Here is a 23,482-nt window from a genome sequence, read left to right as displayed (position 1 = left end):
TCTGCTCACGTCGCAGATCTCTCCGAAGTATTTTCACGTGACGTGCTTGTCGAAGTGTCCAGGTTCTCCAGGTTTGATATAGGTTCCTTTCTTTCGACAACAAATGATAACCCTGAATTAAAACATTCTTGTTTTGTCGCAGCTCTTATTAATACAATAACTTATATGAACTATATCAGTAATAAAAAAAAAAAAATCCCCGCACAATTATGGCTCCTGTTGTGTTGGAATAATAACTTACAATTTTATCCGTGTAAAATGTCCTTCTACACGAAATTACTTTTTTTTTTTTTTGGTAAGACCATGCCACACGAAGTCACTATTTTTATCTCGAAGGCAAGCAGTGTGTACACAGCATCACGCACAAACGCACACGCATATTTGGCCAAATTGTTCTGGTGTTTTTATCTTGAAGGCAAGCAGTGTGTACAATTACATTGCATCACGCACAAACGCACACGCACATTTGGCCAAATTGTTCTGGTCTTGGAAGGATATTACAGAGCCTTTCCGTTGGATTGAAATTTTTACTTTTGTTTCAAATAGCTGCACATAAATATGTATTCTTATACTGTCAAGCTGAAACACCATGGCTCTTTAATCATAATCCCTTAAACATTGATTATTGCAAAATAGCCATGTAAGTATCTTTATTCGATAGCATTCCACTACAAGAAGATTTTTGTAGCTGTATCAGACAGTGAGATTGTGAATTGATTGTGTGAAAAAGAAAAAGTGTTTCAAAACATTTCTAAAATCATTGCTCAAATCACAAGGAATTTCCATATTATTTATATGTAAAGAGAGAGAGAGAGAGAGAGAGAGAGCGGTAACGAAACAATGACATTTCAGAACTCTCCCGTCGTATCCAGGGATCCCGTAAGTATTGCCAAAACTCTTCTCCCTGGGTTATAAAGCGGGGAAGAAAACGCAAGTTGGAGGTGGGCCGAACAAGTAAAATCTGACGAGTAGTTGGCGTATATTATGCTGTTATGTGTTGGAAGAAAAGGCTGTAGAAGTACTGTGATCGTCAACGCGTCTGACACTTAATAGCTTTGTTTTGGTTGTTTTGGTTATTTCTTTCGCTCCTCGAGTGATCTCGTTGCTTTCCTGGCATTATCCACGAACGTCTGGCGACAAAGAACAATGCAAAAAGGGGGGAGAAATGAGGCGGGTGTGACTCATTGAATGATTAAGCAGTTGGAATCATACTGGATATTAAAGGAACCAAACCAAACCAAATCAATGAAACTATTGAAGTAAAAGAAAAATCATAATAACGACACAATTTATGACAATTGTATGCATCAAAGCGATATGAGATTTTTTTTCTCCATGAGAGATACAAAGTAATCAAAATCTTTTTAACTATTAGTGATAACTACATTGATGACATAATTATACACAGATATATTTGGCAAGGCATTATGTACTCGATCTCCGATGCGTTTGTCAAGTAGTACATTACATAGCAGTTAATGTAAGTGGTGTTCTTCCAATGAAGCTTACGATGACGAAATTGATGATGAAGAAACCAGCGCAAACATTACCATAGAGTGGTGGCTTTGGGAATGTTAAAGATAATTCCGAAATGCTTTTGGTCATCATAGCTATAATGATGATGCTGATCTTTAATTATGAAGAGTTGTAGGTAATACAGTGCACGTCATAAAAATGAAAGTTTGAATATGTTGAATATCAACTTTGATCATAAAATAGAGCGTTAAATGGACAAGTATTACCTATAATGCTAGTGCGACTGTCGGACGATATCACGTTTTGCTTTTCAAAATATCATTATTCTTATTACGATAAGCCCATTGCATACAGAAAAAAAACCCAACAACAACAGAACTCTAAACGGTAGTAGTGCAACATTGCCTAAATGATTGTCAACACTTTTGTCACTGGCGAGTGCGTAGATAAACAAATTCGGCACACGAGTGTTAAGGTCTTAAAGTGTAACCCGGTCTTAAAGTGTAACTCGGTGCCTAGGCTTCTGAAAATGTGTCTCACATATAGAGCGCCACCTGTGGTTTTGGATAAGTTTATAGGCCAGTTCTTTCTGTCGTCTGCTTACACACCATCCGTGGTTTTGAGTACGTTATCAGCCAGTTCTTTCCGTCTTCCGCTCGCTTGCTATAAGAATTGCATTTTGAAAGTTTCGAAAATGAATTGCAGAGTATTGTTATTGTGGTGTTTGTTCCTGTTTACATCGCTATTTTGTCAGTATCAACCACGTCCAGGCAGAAAATCAGATGATGATGGCGAAGAAAGGCTCGGCGAATGGCAAGAAGATGGACAGTCATTTGCGTGTCGAGGCAGTGGTGATGCTGGCATTCCAGCTGCAGTATTTCAAATCCAACCTACTCGGCGTTAGCATTCCAGACTCATTTTTTGTACTTGTTGTAGTAGTGTGTGATGATATAAAAAGCAATGGATTGTACATAGGACTATAATCATATCGATGATTGTTCAACTTGAGTCGTTTTCAGTTGCCAAATAACTTCTGTGACTTGGAAGTCATTCTGACTGGGACTGTAACAAGTCTCCCAATCTTGCCATTTCTGATGTATACATGCACGTATAATGTGTTAATTACATTCCAGCTATTCCACTGCCAGTTGACCTATTCAGCATTCTGGTATTCCAAGCTGTAGTATTGTATTTGTTGTAGTAGTGTGTGACGGTATCTAAATAAACTAATAATCTGTACATATTGTACGATCGTCAAAATTTACAATGTAAGTTGCATTCAGTTGCCAAAGTATCCTCCATGAAAAGTTTTCTATTTAAACATTTGTTAAATATCTACTTTGGAGAGTCATTGTACCTGGGAGTATGACAAGGTTTCAATCTTGCCATTTCTATAGTCATTTATTTCACGATTTCACGGGTATTTCAGCTTTTTATCAGCAAGTATTTGTTTATTCATATAATTCCTTTTTTTATTTGATGCATTAGTGTGCAAAAATATTGTATGTAAATTTTCACTGTTACCATTTTGACACAAGCAAATTCGGAATTTGTAATAGGCTGGTTTTTTGCTCTTTTTGTTCTCAGTGTTTTAATAAATATTCGCTAAAGATATTTTCTCAGCTTTTTAGTAATCATAATGGAATCTTACACATTAGAGCCTTTGAGGGCAGATTTAGAAACATACAATATGCATTGCATTGTCGAAAAGGGCATTATCAGTGATGGCATATGACGCAATACTGTCGATGTGTAATTCAAAAGAATAGTGTGGTAATCCTCCCCTCCCAAACAATGCTCAGGAGGGGACTGAAATGGGCTCCATAACATACGTGTGTGCAATGTTTCCCTTGAACTATCAAAGTAGATTATTGCACACTGTAAAACGTACATATTGTCACTCTGAGATGACCAACCTTATTTATGTATGATGCACGTCATGTCAAGATACATTTTAATATTGTATTGCTTGGAAAGGATTTGGTATACTGTGCAGTGTGTATAAGCGACTGTCAGCAGAATCACGTTATACTTTCAAAGCTTACCAACTCATTTATATCAGAACTTTTATATTTGCACAATTTGGTTTGGTAGCTAATCTATGTATAACTTGATATATGTGAGTGCCTCGTGTCAGTGTGTTGTTAACGCGTGATGTGCGAGTGTCTTGTATGACTTTAAAGGACAAGTTCACCTTCATAAACATAAGGATTGAGAGAATGCAACAATATTAGTAGAACACGTCAGTGAAAGTTTGAGGAAAATTGGACAATCGATGCAAAAGTTATGAATTTTTAAAATTTTTGTGTTGGAACCGCTGGATGAGAAGACTACTACAGCTTGTGAGTCATATGCGTACCACAGTATAAAGAAAATGTAAAAGAAAATTCAACATATTTTCACTTTTTTCGCATAATAAAAGAGCTCTTGACTTGCCTCTTTCTAAAGGCAGGGGGAATAATATTGCCCATAACATTTGTCGGTAACGAGTCAGGGGAATGTGTACTTTTTTCAAAAGATGGAATTTTGTGAAATTCTCTTTATATTTTCCTTATATTGTTGTACGCAAGTTATTCTTACACTGCAGTAGTCTTCTCATCCAGCGGTTGCTGCACAAAAATTTAAAAATTCATAACTTTTGAACGGATTGTCTGATTTTCCTCAAACTTTCAATGATGTGTTCTACTAATATTGCTACATTCTCTCAATCCTTATGTTTATAAAGGTGAACTTGTCCTTTAAGCAGCAATATGATACTTGTAGATGTTAATACCTCTACAATAGTATTTGATATACCAAGCAACTTGTCCTTATCATAGTGACTTGTAAAAATGTTTGTACACTTAATAATCACAACAGGGATGGTCATTTCTGTATGCAGGATATTTTGTGGGGTGTTTTCGAGAACAATCATGTGCAATAAACCGCACATTACGTGGAGCAGATACCAATATGTTGGCCTACACGACATGTCGTCAGGTCCTATAATGTGAGCAGTTCTTTTCATATCATTTATTGTTGTTTCTGTTTGGTATAATGTATCAACAAACACCTTCGAAAACATACTTATTTGTTCACCGTTAATCATGGCTAACTTTGCAAATGAGAAATAAGGAAATCATCAAGAAAGAAAGCAGAGATAAAACAAAAAGAAAAGTGAAAGCATGGGGAATGAAGTTTGCATTTCCTGATAAAATTGTGGATTTTACCATACAAGCAGTAGATACCTCACCGATCAGAAAAAAAAAAGAAAGACAATAAAAATGATGAAATCACTTTCCTTCGCTGCATCAGTGGCCACCATCTGTGGTTTCAAAGTGAAAACCACAGAGGACCTTCCTCATCTTGGGATGTAAAACAGTCAGGAATGTGCATTAGGCAATAACTGAGCCAGCAAAACCGTTACATTGTTTATGTAACAATACAGTGTTAGGTGTTGAATTACTCTGGGGATGCTACCTGCCATGTAAAGTAAAAATCTTTTCAAGAAGATGTAAAAAATTACATTACGCCGCCCTCCTCCTCCTCCCCCCCCCCCCCCCCCATCCGACATAGCAAATAAAAAGAAATCATACATTCACCTTCTAATATAGCATTGCATCAGCTCTGTTACTTCTAGTTCTGGAGAAGATTTGGGTGTATTTTGTTCAAACAGTCCCGTATGTTGAGGTCTTTGGACTTGGTGCCCCTTCAAACAAAGTGGGATTCCTTTACCCAGGGATGCTATCTCCCAAATTCAAGTTTATAGTGGAGATGTATATGTCATAATTATATTTTTCAAGAAGATGTTGGAAATGTGAAAATTCCACCTCCCCCTACCATGGACGCGCCTGGATACCGCCATAATCTAACATGAAGCTTCTAACTTAACTATAGTATTTGCCTAGCTCTATCATTTGGTTCTTATTATTGAAGAAGGTATAAAAAAAAATCCATAATGTTTTATGTAATTATTTGCACATTAATTTTGGTAATGCAATATATTTTGATAATAGAATTAATGTGCACATTCATTCTTTTTTTTCCTTTCAATCATGTACATAGTAATTTGATATTTTCTGAGATTTCACTGAACGCTGAAAATGATTTTGATTCATAGTATCAAAATATGTTGAAGAAAAATTAATAAATCTTACAAACAAAATAAGAAATACATTATGAAAAAAATCGTAATTGTTCTATTTATCCTTGATTTTGCTCTTTTTCTTCATTTTGCTCTTTTTCTTTTAATGTATCAAACCTATAGCTCATGTCTGCATCCCCCTTCCTATTGTATTCTGAAGTACAGGCATCTTGTCCTAATATTGTCCGTGCTAGTTCTTTGTGCAAAAAAAAGAAAAAAAGAGAAGAAGTTTGTTTCCTTTCTTTTCCTCTCTCCAGTTGCCCTCTAATCTATTTCTTTAGAAAGGTTACTAGTATACTCTGAGGAGTACATGTCAAGCTATTGCTTTCTAGTGAACTCCTACGTTCTTCAATACGTGTTATTAATCTGGAATAGTTTGACATGAATTTTGTTATTTCGTTGGTGACAAGGTAAGGTCCTTTGCCTTTAAGTAGTTTGTATTCTTCAAAGATTTCATGTATATCATGTTGAAGAACAAGTGAATTCAATTGAATTGAATTGAAATGAACGTGCTTGATGACGACAAATGTATTATTTATCATGATATACCGCTAGTTTACAGGCACACACCCTTGTTGGTCGTAAATGAGTCTGCACCACAGGACCACTGGCACTGAGCCTCTCTCCCATGGGAGATTGGCACAACGAAATGTGTGCTCGACCGCTGCATACGCATCGCTCTGACACATTTTCAGAAGCCTAGGCATCGAGTTACACTTTAAGACCGGGTTACACTTTAAGACCTTAACACACGAGGGTGTGAGCGGGACGGATATAGCAGTTTCCGGTGTCGCGCACGTGACAGCGCACAAACAGCACTCTCATAGCACTTCTAGCTCAAGAGCGAATATTGACAGTATTTCAAGGGAAAATTGGGTTGTTGATTTTTGTTATTGTCGTTGGGGGGGGGGGGGGGTAACCCTATTAGGACCTACTTCCCAATGTGCCGCTGAAATTACTTACAGAATTTTCATCATATTTACAAAAATGATGTTTGTTTGTTTTGGTAAGCATGGCAATGTTTATACCCCCTCCCACACACCACACACTCACTCTCACAAAGGGATTACCACCAAGGTAAAAATAGATGGTGACGTTGTGGAATCTAAAGAGCTGATTGGTTGTTTCTCCGGTGGCTGTTTCTTACTGTTCGTTACATACGCGTAGTAAAATAAATCTGATCAGAAGCAGGGCCCCAGCTTCAACAGCCGTGTGTTAGTCTACAAGAAGTTCATAGCTCATACATCTCAACTCGCGATAATAATCAATACGTGTCTTTATGACGTGGTGTGGTGTTAATATTTTTAAGCCTTGTTCGAAATGAAAATTTATGAGCTCGATCATCATCAATATTTATCAGGATTCATTGCCAAATATATATATATATATGAGGAACGGCATGAACAAATAAATTCGAGTTTTACGTTCGGAATGAAACTACATTTCTTTGATCCATATCATGGCAGGCCTGCTATCATTCCATAACACTTTCTCACCCTTCTGTTTATTTTCTTGTGACTTACCATCAGGTCTCTACTCATGTAATAAGGCTTGTTGATGCCGTCGTTACGCTCACAGTCTTCACAGAAACACAGGAACAGTGTGTCAATTGCCATCTGTATGATAAAAGACATACAGACACACACACACACACACACACACACACACACACACACAAAATGAATATACAAAAAAAATGTATTAATTTAATCAATATCCAGTTTAAAACAGTACGCACACATACAGAGACAAAAAAAAAAAAAAAAAAACCACAAACACTAAATAAAGGAACATATTTATTATGAGACTTCGGATTTATATTTTACGGTCAGACTTAAAACTTAAAAGGAACTGCAACTAATTTGTTTCCTAATTTGTTTGGTCGATGAAACACACGAAATTCATCTTACACGGCGCTCCGCGAAAAATTACTCATGAGGAAAGTATCCACTTTTACAGTAGCTTGTTTATGTGTCACTGTCAATCATCCTCATGTGTTCTTCTTTGTTTCTTGTCTTTCTCTAAACATTGTTTGTAATCATGTGCGAACGTTCATCTTTGTCTGTGTAATCAGGTAATGTGAATGAATAAATGATACCTGCTTTGAATCATATCAGCCCAAAATTTGTAGACCAGTGAAATTGGTACACGTAATTGGATGTACGTGTACATTTACTCGCTCACAAGTAACATGACTCAGAGAACATAACCATTTAAGCGTTTAGGGTAGTATCCCCTTTTCGTCAGCCAGCCACCACCCTCTCCCCTTCCCCATCCTCCATGGCCAACGTACAAATTGTATGAGTACAGTGGGAACTCGATATAACGAGATCTGAATAACATAATACCTCTGATATAACAAACTAATTTTTCCCGTCCCAGTGAATCTATTTCCTTTGTTTTGTATTGTGTACTGACTATACTAACATAACAAAATATCTGAAATAAAGAACAATCGTCTTGGTCCCAAGGATCTCGTTATTCAATACTGAGTTTCCACTGTAGTTTGGTATCACATGTGTAACAGAGAGGGGAAGAGAAAGGGTAGGGGTGGACATAATTCGCGCTGCCATTTTGTATTGTCTGTGCTTCATTTCGGCAATAGCTATTAAATGCAATGAATGATCTTTGATTGAAAAAAAAAAAGATGTCTCACCTCATACACGAGCAAGAACACGTGACTTATAGAGAAAGCGAAGAGCGCTGCCAGGGCAATGGGTACTGCGTAATAGTTGAGATCCGTTCTGTCCTGCAAAAGGGATATAAAGAAATTAATATGTTTCTTAAAACAGTTATGTAAGGAGAAGGTAATAATTGATGAAACATTGCCGAAAAGACGGATCAGATACATAATCTGTTTTCATTTTACGGTATGTTACCGCGTGACCCAATTAAAGCTCCATAATGTAGTTATGAAAGCGAACATTTCTTTTGGCGAACACTGAAACTGAAAAAAGTTGTTTTGTTTAGGAATGGTGAAGGTGCAAGTTATATTGATATTAATGGTTCAGGAAAAAAACGAGCAAAAGCAACATTTTAGTATAAGGGCAGGATCTTCATGAAGAGAAAAATGTAAAAGACCCAGTACCCAATACAGATGGAATACTATCACAAGTAATCCGTTTTAGAAAAAAAAAGGGTAAGCATTGCACATGTTATCGGTCTTTTTTCTTCCTCTTAAACGATTTTCATATTTCTCTACGAACACCATGTATTATGTGTGATTAATCACTAGTAATTACTTTCTTGAATTTTCATGGCACAGATATTATATCTTTTCAGCTGCATAAATCACAATATATGTTAATATAGCTGTAAGTTCCAACATACCTATCACTACATCCAGTACAACCAATAAAGCGTTATCACTGGCAAGTACCCTGACGGTGGCAATGTGCCTTCTATAGATAAGCTGATTATTATACCTGAAGAGCGGTTGATTATTGACGACGCCGAGACCTAATTCTTGAGCATAAGGTCACGACGCTATTAAAGATAAATTGGAGGGACTTGCTCGAATCCCGTGATCGAACCTGAAGGAGCTGCATTCCGATCACGACGACGCAGGCGGTGACGGTGGCCTTGCCGAGGAGGAGGAGGAAATTGCCCACGGAGTTGATGGCGGCGACGCGCAGGGCGTTGGAGACGAGCAGCGAGAAGGCCTTCTGGGCCGCCTTACAGAAGCCATAGCCATAGATTGCTGAAAAAGAAAGATGGGAAAAAAGTGAGATAGATAGATAGATAGATAGATAGGGAGAAAGATACATGTAAGGAGATAGATAGATAAATAGATAGCGATGTATAAATAGATAGATGGATGGATAGATAGATTTGATTTGATTTGATTTTATTGTTCCACATTTCAAAACATCAAACATGATACGATCGATTGAACATAAGATTGAACATAGCGTCGTAAATTACAAAAAATACAAGAGAAGACAATTTAACAAACATGAAATGTGGGGACCTACTAAAAAGCAAAGCTTGTAATGTATAGGTCCCCGTATATATGAAAGTGTTGGTCTTCTTAAACAACCTAGAAACGAAAACTATGAAAGGAAGGAAAGGGACGCAGGCCCGTAGCCAGGATTTTTCAAGGGGGGGGGGGTGCGGTCACTAAAAAAACGGACCTTCGGTACAAATACCAATGATGACACACACACACACACACACACACACACACACACACACACACACACAATTATATATATATATATATATATATATATATATATATATATATATATATATATATATATATTCTTTGGACGACCGAACTACAAAAGTTGTATGAGAATTTGCGCGCGAAGCGCGCCGCAAATTGTGAATTTTGACTGTTTTAATGACGTTTTAAAGTCTCGAGGAAATTTGTATTTTTGTCTGTTGCATGCAATCGCGTTACGGTATTTCATCTGGGAAATAGTAAAAACTCATTTTGCCAGGAAGTTGCAAAGTTTAATTGTGTTCGAGACTCTGCGCAAAATTGAGAATAGTGATTTTCCTGGTGTTGTTTTAACTTTTATTTTTTTCTATATTGTATACCCGCGTTAGCAGGCCTGAAGCCAGGATTTTTAAAGGAAGGGGGGATTGCGTTAATCAACAAAACGGTCCTTTGATACTGTCCCGGGAGGGGTAGCGACAATTAAAAGGTGGACACCATGCTCATACATGGACTTTCAAAATGGCCCCTAAACGAGTAATGATCATATGATTTTTTCGGGCCTTAAAAAACAAGTATTCCTTAAATGTTTCCTGCACCCTAAAGAAGTACTTCATCATGATTGAACAATATACCATTTTCCCAAATTTCGGCCTTTTTGATACCCTTTGATTATATACGCTCGTACATCACACTTTCCATCTAATCCGTGAGAAAAAACGACCCCTATTACGCGTTTTCTTTAGCGAGTACGGTCACGGTGTCCACCTTTCAGTTGGAGTTTTCCATCCCATTGGATGCTGTTTGGAAGATGAAACATTCACTTTACTATACAGTATATCAGCCGTTGGTATGCGAGTTTGTCAAAAACGAAAATAAATAAGAAAATTTTTAAAACAAAATGAATTGTAAATGTGAACCATTTATATTTTGCCTCCTTTGTGGTAGGATATTTCCAGCATTTCCGAACTTTCAAATAATCATTTTAGATTTAATAATATTAAAGGTAGTAGATCCGATTCGCAAACATCTCCAATATCAGTCAAATGTCATATCAACCATCATGCTAAGAAGGTTTTCTTTGTGAAATTTGGAGGTCAGTGAAATTCAAAAATTAAACATCCGTTAGCCATTGGAAGAAGTTGAGTGCAAATTCAGACCTCAGGCTTAGTGCTCAGATGTTTTCCTATTTGATTTGATCTGTCTTACTGTGCACACTAAGATACATACTGGAATGGTTATTTCTTATTTATTAAATTATAGTAGCATATTTGGTTACTATCTGTCTCTAGGCATTTTCGAATTTGGGCTGCAAAGAGATCCACTACCTTTAAGTTAGAAGAGAGATAAGTAAATAATGATAAAATAAACAAACAAAAAAGAATGAGTTTCTTTTGTAATACTATCTGACAAACTTTTTACTTTACCATTTTACTTCATAGCTCAGCACTTTCCATTCTCTCTCATACCCTCTTACCCATTACATTTAAATGAAATACAACTAAAATGAGTTTGCGTGCCTGCATAATACTCTTTGGGAATTTAAGTGAAAATGTTCTTAGGTTTTGGCTCACTTTAAAATGAGAACCAATAGAACTGTCATAAAAACATGAGAAAATGTATAAATAATAATCAACACTACATTTCCGAATTTGGCCTGCAAAGAAATCCGCTACCTGTAAGTTAGAAAAGAGATTAGTAAATAATGATAAAATAAACAACAAAAAAGAATGAGTTTCTACCGCCGTATCCAGAACAGAGCCTGAAACGGTGCAGGCTCAAGAAATCGTTTGTATTATAATACGTCTTGAAGTACTGTGTGATACTGTTGACTCAGACTTCTACAAAGCTGTAAGTGAGAATTGTAATCCAATCCGACTCATTACCTGAGATATTTATGAAAATATATCAATAAAGAATGTAAATTAACGATGCGTCACAATGCAGTCTAACGCTCTCACAATGCTATCATACATAGGGTTTTTCACTGACTGTTTTTACTCCGGAGCTCTTGCAATATTCAGGCTTTTGTAATACTATCTGACAAACTTTTTACTTTACCATTTTACTTCATAGCTCAGCACTTTCCATTCTCTCTCATACCCTCTTACCCATTACATTTAAATGAAATACAACTAAAATGAGTTTGCGTGCCTGCATAATACTCTTTGGAAATTATAAGTGAGAATGTTCTTAGGTTTTGGCTCACTTTAAAATGAGAACCAATAGAACTGTCACACTGCTGACAACGGCAGACAGTGAAGGTCAACGGCTCAAATTTTCGTTGGTAGTCTCGTCACGTGATAGTTCTGTATGGATTGTACACGTTCCCTATGACAGTAATTGTGAATGGGTAGTCTAGCTTTACTGCAAATTTGCGTCAGGACTGCTCAACCAATGGACAAGATTCTTATGTCACAAAAATGGGCAGAACCTTTACTTTCTGAAACCGTGCGCCCCAAGTTTGTGCGATCTTCCGTTCTCGAGATATCCCGTCTGGAAGAATTGCAAGACGGCAAAATATGCTCAAATTCGTCAAATTTGGACTGTTCGCCATAGACAATTCTACTCATAAGGTACTTTCTGATCTAATTTGCGTCACTGCTACAAATGTTACAATAAAGATATATACACATAAATAATCCCTAAAGTGTCCACTTTCAGAATCCGGGCGCCCCAAGTTTGCTTCTTAAACAGTTTAAAAGTTATGGCAGATTTTGTGGAAAAATGCGTCGATTTTTGACCCGTTTTACGTGTTGTAGCGTTCGCGCAGAAGCGCGGCTTCGCAGATGACCGAAAGTTTTCAATATGTAATAGCTCGCACAAATTGATGCATAACATTGTGTGTTTGTGTGCATGGGGACGATCCGATGGTTCATACAACAAAAGGGTTTCGTACAATTATTTTTAACATTGTTAAACGTACTCTTCCACATTTACGTAGCATATAATGTGTTTTTATATTTATTTGGATTGTTATCTTGAGAATTGCTAAAAACCGTTATTATGAAAAAGTGGACCTTTCAGAATTTGGGGGGGGGGGGGGGTGCGTACGCACCCGACGCACCCCCCCCCCCCCCCTGGCTACGGGCCTGGGACGTAAAAGAAAAGAGAGCAAAAAGAGCAAAGGAAAGGAATAAAATATACGAAAGCATAGCGAAATACAAAGTAGCCACCTGTAACGCGTTAACAAGACTCCTTGTCACCCGAGCAACATATACGTAACTGTAAGAATGCGCAAAACATGTGGTAAATGTGTCGCTTCTGAGGTGTCAACATGACATGATGATATTTGCCGGTGGATCACTGCTATCGTTATGGCTCGTAAAGTTTTAAAGGCTTGAATTCATAAGTACATGCACGTGTCTATGGATGTACATGCATTTGTCAACAGATATTCATGCATGTGTGTGTGAGTGAGTGAGTGTGTGTATGGGTGCTCGTGTGCCTAAGTGAAACAATGTGGATTGAAAATGTTTGTATGGGGAAAAAATGTCTACTTTTATCATAATATCTTGAATGTTTAAATTGCCTTTGAGCAGCCTTTCAATGCACAAAAAAAAAAAAATCTGTTTTAAGAACAGCCATGAACTTCATGTGGTTACATGTTTACCTCAAGAGTGAATTATTCCCACAAATCACTGTTTCATCACTGACAAAGTTAAATAGCAGCAAATGAGTTAACATCTACTGCTGAAGGTACCAATGACAACAGTGGTATCTCCAGTGGTGCAGTAACATCAATGTGTCTATGTGGGACTGAGCTTTAGAATAATTCTGCCCACAGTACTCGTTGTACTCCAATATGAATAAAGATTTCCTCTGGGCAGAGATTAAAGCAAAGTGTAGCAATGAGGTATGTGGTAGTTTCTCAAGACAGCAGGTAAGACACATTTTTTGTTTGCTGTCAAAAGAGGGCTCTCTGCAACATGCAACTCGAATGAAGCAGACTTATGAGTGGAATACACCCGACATGACTGGCATAAAAATGGCAAGAAAGGAGCGTATGTGTGCAACACAAAGAGAATGGCATGGATAATTAACTTATCAACGATACTTACATCATGGATCAAAATGTAACAGGAACAAATGATTCTAATAACTGTCAGAAGCTGTCCTTATAAATATTCAACCGAGTGATTAAGGAGCTCCACATCAAAATGGAGTCTGGCTAAAGCCAGGAATTAAATATGGATTGCACTGCCAAGAAAAATGCTATCAATCGATGAGATTATGACCTGGTAAAGGATGGCACTGCAATATCCCCTAATACAAAACTTATTTATCATAAAATTTTCCCTCTCATCTCTCCTCCTATTGAGGGGAAAACCTGTTTGTTTTTTTGTTTTCATATCCATAAAATTTGCAGTAGTGCTCATTAGCTTTCCTCGAGAGGCTTCTGGTACTGACTGACAGACATAAAGTGATAATGACACTAGGTTTGACCACGACTTGACCCCCCCCCCCCCCCACCATCACTGAAACAGAAAATTGAACAACCGAGCAGCTTATCTCTGCTTTGGCTATCATTAAGCCCCCGTTCCACTATGCCGTTCTCGCTACGATTTGACAATTTTCTCAGGTCGGGAAGGATCGGGTAAAACCTGAGCCGATCTGGACACAGTACGATGTTAGAACGTTATAAGTACGCTGCAGTTACGACTACCAAGTGCTTGCTACGCTCTTACTACGACGATCGGGACTTAGACATTGCGATCTCTGCCGCTGCCGGTACGCTTTAGAACGATGTAGCTACGCTGTTAGTGCGATGTTGCCGATGTTATCCGATCAATGCACGCTGTATCTACGCTCTGAACGATCTATACGATCTTATCACGCTGTTACCCCGTTCAGAGAGCTGAAAAGTGCCCGATGTGCCCCGATGTACCCCGATTCGACTGTGGGTCAGCAGTCAGTCAACTTATTAGCATGCAGAACCGAAGAAATATACTGTGGACCTCGAAGATTCATTCTTCTTTTTTTACTTTTGATTTTCAAAGTTGTTGTTGCTTCGTTATTCTCACTACTCTTTCTTCATCAGCGAGCCCGTGCTTCTGTGCCTCCAGTGCCCTGGTTATGACCCACCATTTTCCTCTCCTCTCCCCTTCTCCCCCTCCCCCCCCCCCCCCCCCTTGTCCACCTCGGACTTACTACCTTCTTCACTACTATATCTTTCTATCCTCTCATCAATTTTTTCCTTACAAGAGAGCCGCCATGTGTTTGTTAAAGGACAAGTTCACCTTCATAAACATAAGGATTGAGAGAATGCAACAATGTTAGTAGAACACATCAGTGAAAGTTTGAGGAAAATTGGACAATCGATGCAAAAGTTATGAATTTTCAAAATTTTTGTGTTGGAACCGCTGGATGAGGAGACTACTACAGCTTGTGAGTCATATGCGTACAACAGTATAAAGAAAATATAAAGAAAATTCAACATATTTTCACTTTTTTCACATAATAAAAGAGCACTTGACTTGGCTCTTTCTAGAGGCAGGGGGAATAATATTACCCATAACATTTGTCGGTAACGAGTCAGGGGAATGTGAACTTTTTTCATAAGATGAAAATTTGTGAAATTCTCTTTATATTTTCCTTATATTGTTGTACGCATGTGACATCTAAGTTATTCACACACTGCAGTAGTCTTCTCATCCAGTGGTTACTGCACAAAAACTTCAAAAATTCATAACTTTTGAACGGATTATCCGATTTTCCTCAAACTTTCAATGATGTGTTCTACTAATATTGCTACATTCTCTCAATCCTTATGTTTATGAAGGTGAACTTGTCCTTTAATGTGCGTCCGTATGTGTGCATGTATGTGTGTATTACTCTGTCTGTCTTTTTTTTTGCTACCGCTTAGGGAAATTTGTTGTTGTTGGTTTTTGCAATTATATATTTTTCTCTATGAGGGGACTGCATTCTAATACTACAAGCTCTGCTTTTTAGCAGTCCCCTCCATTTCCAGCAATATTTTGTATGCATTTACCACAGTGACGTAACTGTTATTTGTATCTCTGTTGATAATTTGCCTGCATCTCTTTTACAATGTTATTCTGTTCATCGCATTGTGGTACTGATTTCATGACGTCTGTGTATATGAGCGTTTCTTTGTATTTTTTATTATTTGTTTGTTGGAAATGAAATAAATCAACTTGAACTTGAACTTGAAGAGCCTCCTCAACTCACGGTTCTTTTGCAGCAATGCATTGTATAAACAAAGACGTGCTGATTTTTCAAAGGATTTTTCTTGATGTCCTTGCTTTTATAGTCCGTCTTCCTCCAGTTGTAGATGATTTCATATTCTTCAAAATTCTGCTATATCCTCTTCCTCCTCTTTCAGCATCACGTGCAGTCTCTCTTTCTTCGCCTTTCGGGTAGCTGCTTCGCTGCTTTCTTCTCTTCTTTTTCTCCATCTCTTCTTCTTCGAAAATTACAGCTAAAATTACTTCCCGTTCTTGTGCCGATGTTACTACACTCAGAAAGACCTTGTTACGCTCATCCCGCTGCGTTTACGCCGTCATTACGCTCTCCCCGCTGCGTTTACGCTGTCACTACGCTCTCCCCGCTTGCTGTACGATTAAAAATATGTCAATTTTGATCGGGGAGATCGGGAAGAAATTTTGAACCGGTTCAAAATTTCTTCCCGATCTGAAAAACTGCCCGCTCCAACCCCGACCTCCACACGCTGCTGCTACGATGCTTCCGATCCCCGTACGCTTTTGCCGCTCTCTCCCGATCTGCTAGATCGGGACAGATCGGGGTCCAAATCGTGACAGTGGAACGGGGGCTTTAACGTCATGTCTCCAGCTAAATTTGAAGCCTATTTGATTTGGTTGTTGTAGTTTTTTTGCACATGCTGGTCTGTGTGATTTTCCCCAGCAAAAAAGAAAAGAAAAGAAGAAAGGCAAAAACAAAATCCAGTCTTCCATCATTTTTCTTGTCTGTTTAGTATTTGGATGGATGACGCTTTCATGTCATAAAACAGTTGGCGTTACTAATGACAATTTGCTCGTGATGAACCATCTCATCAAGGCTCACACGTCATTGCCCCGCCGCTCCTGCCGCAAAACGCAAAAAGCGTCATCCAGGCGTGGTCGCCGGGATAATCATGGAAAGTGATGGGCAAGTTCTCACAGGCCAGGAACCCGGGTGGGGCAACCTTTCCGCCCTTTACTAGTCTCGTCAACAAGACTGGCTTGTTTGTCTGTTTTAATCTCCCACTTGTCACAGGTTAACTATCAGGCAAATTGAAGGGTAGAATATGAATGATGATGCTGCACTCCCTCTTTGAGCAAAGTTTTGGACTCATAAATATTGAAATTATGTTTCGAGCCACCTCAAAGGAAACTGATTCTACATGAGCCTAGGAAGTCTTATCAGTTTAGTTTTGTTATTCTAAAGTACCTAGTGCCTAAAGCCTGTCAGTTGTTGTCTCAAATGAGTAATCAACATGGTATTTGATTGCAACCACCTAAAATATACCTAGAAGATAGAAGTAGGTCATGTTGCTAACATCCTTTGTTTTTGCCCAATAAGCACAAACCAATCAAACATTTGAATCCAAGGATATTGTACCCAAGCAGCTCTAGTAATCTTTTGTCTGTTCACATATACTAGTAGCTTATTGCTTGACTGTACCTTAAAATCTCACAGCTCCAAGCTGAAAAAAACCCCACCTTGGATCAATCTCCCTCTCCCACGCCATCCAACTCCCAACATTTTTAAGAGATCTGTAGATTTCTTGAAGAAGTTATACATAGACCTTCAAGCTGACACTCTGTGAACAAGGCATGTTGAAACCACAAACTACCATGATCTTGACAAAAAGGTGATCACTAATAAAAAACATTCCTGTTTATTGTCACAAAAACAGTATGAATCTGAACAAAACTAAGATGTTCAGGTCTCAAATTTCTCAGCTTTTGGGACTTAAGCGGTTTCTTGACCAGCAGAGGGTCGTAACTCCCCAAACATGGCACCTACGGGCATAACCTCAGTCTAAACCATGTTTTCACGCATCCCAAAGTTCACACTGATGCAGATACGCACCCCTTGACGCTTCGATACCCCTCCTCCTCCTCCTCTTCCTCCCCTCCCCTCCTCCCCTTCCATCTCCTCTCCCCTCCCCTTCCCCCCTCTCTCCCTACACATCTCATCAAACTGACTTGAAGCAAGAGCCCTAGATTGGAGAAACAAAGTCTTTACTGCAACAAAAGTGGAACACATTTATCTCGTGCCCACATTCTCCCTCCTACCCCCCCCCCCCATGCCATTGCAACTGTGGGACGATTTGAACATTTGCAGAGAATGTGACGTTGCAATTTGCTCTGATATCTTGGTGAGAAGTATGCCACGTGTGACCCGTGTCATCCTCCCCTACTTTCTCGTCTCGTAAATGTTTGTCTGCTATGATCCTCGTTGCCACACAATGGAGATTAAAAAAAACAGGAATACCCGGGCAGCCGGGGAATTGCGCTGACGTCACGTCAAGTGCGCAATTGCGAGTTACATTCGGCCGGCTCGCTCTGGAGGAAGCCTTGCCTGCGGATACCCAGGAACACACACACACACACACACACACACGCACACACACCCTGATTCTTAAAACATAACAGATATTTTTGAACATGCAAAATCCCGTCACTGATTGTATGCTTATCTCTGTTATGCTCAAAAAAGTTGAACCCTACACTACTCGGAGAGACTAGCATAATTAGCTGATGAGACACTGATGCATTGACGTGAGTGTGCACAGGCAGCCGATCACAAACCACGATTGGGGAAATAATGCACAATTACATAAATGCCTGTACGGTAAAATTACCACCTTTATAACTTACAGTTGTGGTACAAAAAGTAGCTGTCTTTCTTCAGCAAACGGTCAACTGAGGAATATTGATGGCAACTGAGAAAATGTGTTTCAGACTTAACTGGAACTATGCCTACGAGATGTTTGAACCATCGTCTGGCATATGCATATACAATGTCCTTTTACATCTTAAGAGAAGAGATCCTTACTTTCATCAGGGAAAAAAACCTATGTTGCTGCGCTTTGAAACAATTGATTAAGATCAACACAGAATCATCTCAATCTGTAGATTTGATGATGATAACAAGAACATACCCCACAGCTCAATCATGAGTGTCCATACTGAAAGATTAGACATCGCCCGACCACTTACTACTCTTGACCAACGATTAAGCCATCAATATCAACTACTAAGGATCCCTTACACCCTCTGAACTATCAAATTCTAGAAAAAAAGTCCTTGTGGGTTGGTGCTGTGTCATTCAATGAAATGTTTACTATTCACTAACAGTGCTTCACAAGGTTTGGGGCCCTTTGATGTTCAGATATCGTTTATTTCTGTCACCATTTTTTTTCAAAATCCACTTGATTGCTAAAGCTGTAACCGACTCCCAAATTGGCAACCTTTTTTTAATGTGAATTTCTTTCAGAGTTCAGATTGATAAATTCAACAAGTGACCTCCAATCTTCCTCTTATATATTAAAATGTCCACTGAAATTCAAAGGTGCCAATTTGATAATGAAATGAGCAATACCCACCCCCCCCCCCCCCCGACTTAATAGGTTACAATGATGCCCTTCAACCCAGTTTACACACATTGGAATAAGATCTCTATAAACATGTCCATTCCAGCATAGAGATGATGGAGCTTTTCACTCTAAATCATTCTCCTCTTCATCATCCTCCTTCCAACTCCCCTCTTTCCCCCTCATCTTTTCTTCTACTTACAAGGTGCAATTTTGATGGCAGGTGGGATGTGCTTCTTGTTTTTCTTTCGCCGAAAACTCATCTCGCGCTTGACGACTTGCCATCCGCTGCTGGTCAGAGTGGTTGGGAAGCGCTTCGGCTCAGGCATCGAGGCGGGATCCAATCGTCTGCACCGGGGGTAAGCTCTCTGCTGGCGCGCCGGATCGGAAAGGACAAGGGACGCGTGCCAGAGATGAATCGATCGTCCCAGAGCGGTCTGCTCGACCGCGGGGGAAATTTCCGCAAAGACGGATAGGGAAGGGACGCATCAATGGTCTTCCCTGATCCTCAAGGTGGGGCAATATCAGTGGCGCTTCGACAGATGATATATCCTTGTTTTTTACTTCTCAGTATAATTCCATCTCACAGTGGTAAGGTAAGAACTAACAGCAATCCCTGTTGTCGTGGATGATATTCATTAGCACTCTTCATTTCCTAGATTTTCCAAATGATGCCTGTGCTCTGATGGGCTGACTGATCCATCGACATTCCAAAACTTGCTCCCTTCGCATATGCGACAACAGTTTTGAGAAGAAATCACATTCCCAAAATGCAAAGTTTACGTGGCTGTGCAGGAGAATAAACTGTGTCAGCTTGCTGATGGTAAATTCCCTCCCTAAAATAGTCTTTCAGATGACAACATACAATCTCTCAGGAAGAAAAGGGCAAACAACTCTCCACGGCAGTCCCATAAAACTCCATTCATATTGGCACATCTAACACAACAGCTTCATTCGCCCGTCTGTGCGATGCCGGCTTCTCATCAACGGCATCGCAGTGCCTTACTCCACTCAGTGATGTTTGAGCCAATGAGAGAGCCCGAGCCAGGATGAGACAGAGACCTTAACCTCAACTCTGAGTAAAAGCGAGAGAGAGAGAGACAGAGAAAGAGATAGGGGGAGTAGTTGAGGGAGAGTGGGTTTAGAGATGAAGAGAGGGAGAGCAGCAGCCACCGAGAACTGAAAATGAGCTCTCTCCACAATCCACATATATTCCTCCGACTTCAAACTTTTGACGCGAGTTTTTCCCTCACACTCCCTCGTGGCTTGCACAAATTGCCAGGGTGGCGAACCACACCGGTGTCGCACGTCGAAGTGTCAAAAGTGACGTCTTTGAAATGTTAGTCAAAACAGGATCCGGCCGCCCTGAACGGTATTACATCACAGGCCTGCGCTTTCTTTCTTGGGGGCCTTTCTAAGGCCTATCAATATTCAACATGTTCAGCAACTGCTAAGAGTTAGGGTTAAAGAGTTAATAATTGAAGTTGCACAATGACACGGTACACTTGTCTTCGATCTTCTTGCGCATCTGCACGTTGTTTGTTTTGCCGAGACGAATTCCACCACAGCCTGCTAGCAAACTGGCAAAATATCGCCAACAACTATTCCATATCATAACACTGCCAGACTAATGTTTACAAGAGACGCATCCAAATGCTAATGACGAAGAGACCCAGAAAAATTAACCTCTCTTTAATCTGGCACGCCCATCAAAGGATGAATACTTCATCCACCATCCCATTTTCTTTTTCCACCGCACCTTGGGAGTCAATCTCCGATGGGAAATGCTCCTCCTGGGAGCATACATTCAGTATGCATCCTCACAGCATTATGCGACATGCCAATCTGATTAAGCAGGCTATTAACCTGTCTATCTTTCGCAATTGTCAACCACTCCTCACCCCTACTTTGATTCTCTATGGCTCGTTGTAACTTGTACATTTTCTGACTCCAAAAATCCATGCATTACTGCGAGAGTTCAAAGAGAGACAACGAGAGAAATAAAGGGACGGAAACAGAGAAGATTTCATACACTGTACCAGAACTGGGCCTCCAGAAACTGTGTCATAAACACAAAAAGTTCACAGGCATATTCGGAAGAAAGGAGTGTAGCTGTGGCTATTCGATGACCAAGGTCAGACAAGTGAGATGGAACAAAGATACCCTGGCCTTCGAAATCCTGCGAATATAGCAGGGAAAAGCTGTCCCCGGTCGGATGAGATTAATGAAAATTGAGTGACATTCCGATGCTCTCACAGTCCCGGCGTAACACTATCTCATTGCTCATCTCTTCTTTGATATCGAAGCAACTTCCAATTAATTCCTGCCTTCTCCCGGTATCGCTCCGCCTTAATATAGCGCACATCCCACTCGGTGAACCAGAGCTGCAAAACAAAAGGTACATTCCCCACAATTCTGTCGTGACAAAATAGCGCGGCGCAACAAGGGCTGCTTCAGATATTTGATTCCAACGCCTCTATCCCCTCCCCTCTGGGGACTCTGATATGAATGCTCAAAATAGCCACTCGGTTTCCTTTTTTAGGGGGCATATCCCATCCACGATGCTCTCATGACAGGGATTATCTCTGTCGACCAAAATAGCTTGAGATCGACTAGATCCACAAATTAATTATGATTTCTCCGCACAGTTTGATGCTAGTTAAACCCCATGCTCTGTTATCATCCATCTTTCACATTGAGCAGTGGTATCCACTTCTAATCTACTATACTGCACTATTTTTCACCAACTGACCTCTCGTTAACATCAGCTGAAAGTCTAGTACAACACGAACACACGAGACCTGTACTCAAACATCTCTTGCACAGTATCAACACTATCACACACTACAAAAGTACCTTCGATTCAAGATTTACATCCGCAATGAGATCGATGACGCAGGAGAGAAAACGAGGACAGAGCTGTATCATGCAAATCACCCTTACTACAACCCTGGCGCTACAGCCGCTACTTTACATTTGAGTGTCCAGCTTGGTATTACCCATCTCTACTGGGATCCCACTTGCAGCATTTTCCTATTACGAAGCAAGGTGATGCTGCTGAAATAAATATATAAATAAAATAAAACTCCCACTTAAAACAGGTGAGTGTTGCCTTGCAGATACTTTTGTTCCAAAACTGTTTGAAAAATACATGCAAATTGGTTTATAAATATTTGCACTATTTCCTAAAATAAACCCAAATAAACGTTTGTGCCATTTCCTCAAATACACACAAATATCACAAAAAAGAAGAAAAATATGTGTGTTCTGTATACAAGAAGGAAGTTAGCAGGTGAAGCATTGGATCTGTACGATAATGGAAAAAAAAAGTATTTAGCCCAAATACAGCTGTGTACTTGTGCACCTAAAAGCACAAATGTCCATGAATAAACACAACCCCCGCATAACATACACACACACATAAGCAAGTGCGTCCAAATAAAGTGGGGGGGGGGGGGGGAGTGTGTCCTCAAAAAGCCTTGCGTTTAGATTTGAGAGGCTGACCCAGGGGTCCTAGCTACATCTCTCCATTGCACACTGACGCTTGCTGAACGGCGCCGCTCCCGCAATTTATCACAAGAAGAGGGAGTGGGGTGTGGGGGGGGGGGGGGGGAGGGGAGGGGAAGGAGAAAGAGGAGCATGGGTAACAGAGGGGTGCAAAAAAAGAAGAGCCTGTGAGGATGAAGAGGAATTAGAGAGAGCAAAAAAAATGACAGAAAAGAAAACAGAGAAAGCTAGAGGATTGGTAATGAAGGGAGTCAGAAAAAAAAAGAAAGTGAAACATAAAGATGATCAACCATTTAGGCAAGTGTCTACGAATTACTTTCACTATTTCTCCACTCTGCATCTGCTGATCAGTTTTGCAAGAGAGGTATGTGGTAAGAGACCTTGCTGATATTCGCCCCCCCCCCCCATATTTTCAATACTTTATTCTTCTATTTACCATCCTTCTTCCCTGCCCCCCTTTTTTTTCCTCATCTCTCTCTCTCCCCCCTTTTTGGAGCATTTTTGTGTCTCTACCTCTGTTTACTCAGACCCCTCACTCGACAACCTCTCTCGGCGCTCCGTGACGGCACCGTGAGATGCTGCGAACCAACCATGCATGCTCCGCATCGCTTCGATGGGATGAAATTATGTCTGTGTCATTTATCCCACTTGG

General features: G+C 39.7%; 1 protein-coding gene across 1 annotated transcript; it reads right to left on the bottom strand.

The window, feature by feature from the left end:
- Window positions 1–821: 821 nt before the first annotated feature.
- Window positions 822–19,652, bottom strand: LOC139718322 (choline transporter-like protein 2). Its single transcript, XM_071629805.1, has 5 exons — window positions 19,526–19,652; window positions 9,133–9,299; window positions 8,256–8,348; window positions 7,123–7,215; window positions 822–1,130 (listed from the first exon to the last, which is right to left on the bottom strand). Exons 1-5 carry the CDS (start codon window positions 19,650–19,652, stop codon window positions 1,074–1,076), a joined length of 537 nt encoding a protein of 178 aa, XP_071485906.1. The 3' UTR covers window positions 822–1,073.
- Between the last annotated feature and the right edge of the window lie 3,830 nt (window positions 19,653–23,482).

Source organism: Diadema antillarum, unplaced genomic scaffold (assembly GCF_040938485.1).
Source record: "Diadema antillarum isolate AM-2024a unplaced genomic scaffold, OU_Dant_1.0 scf00000008, whole genome shotgun sequence".
Lineage (NCBI taxonomy): Eukaryota > Metazoa > Echinodermata > Echinoidea > Diadematoida > Diadematidae > Diadema > Diadema antillarum.
The sequence above is the reverse complement of the archived record's forward strand: the minus strand, read 5'-3'. Positions and strand labels throughout refer to the sequence as shown.

Bases quoted from the DNA above. Each gene is read 5' to 3' on its own strand.
- LOC139718322 (XM_071629805.1), bottom strand. From the start codon at position 19,652: ATGCCTGAGCCGAAGCGCTTCCCAACCACTCTGACCAGCAGCGGATGG. The intron at 9,300-19,525 runs GTAAGTAGAAGA...TTTCTTTTTCAG, and splicing joins TGCCATCAAAATTGCACCTT to CAATCTATGGCTATGGCTTC. The intron at 8,349-9,132 runs GTTCGATCACGG...TCCCTTTTGCAG, and splicing joins TCGGAATGCAGCTCCTTCAG to GACAGAACGGATCTCAACTA.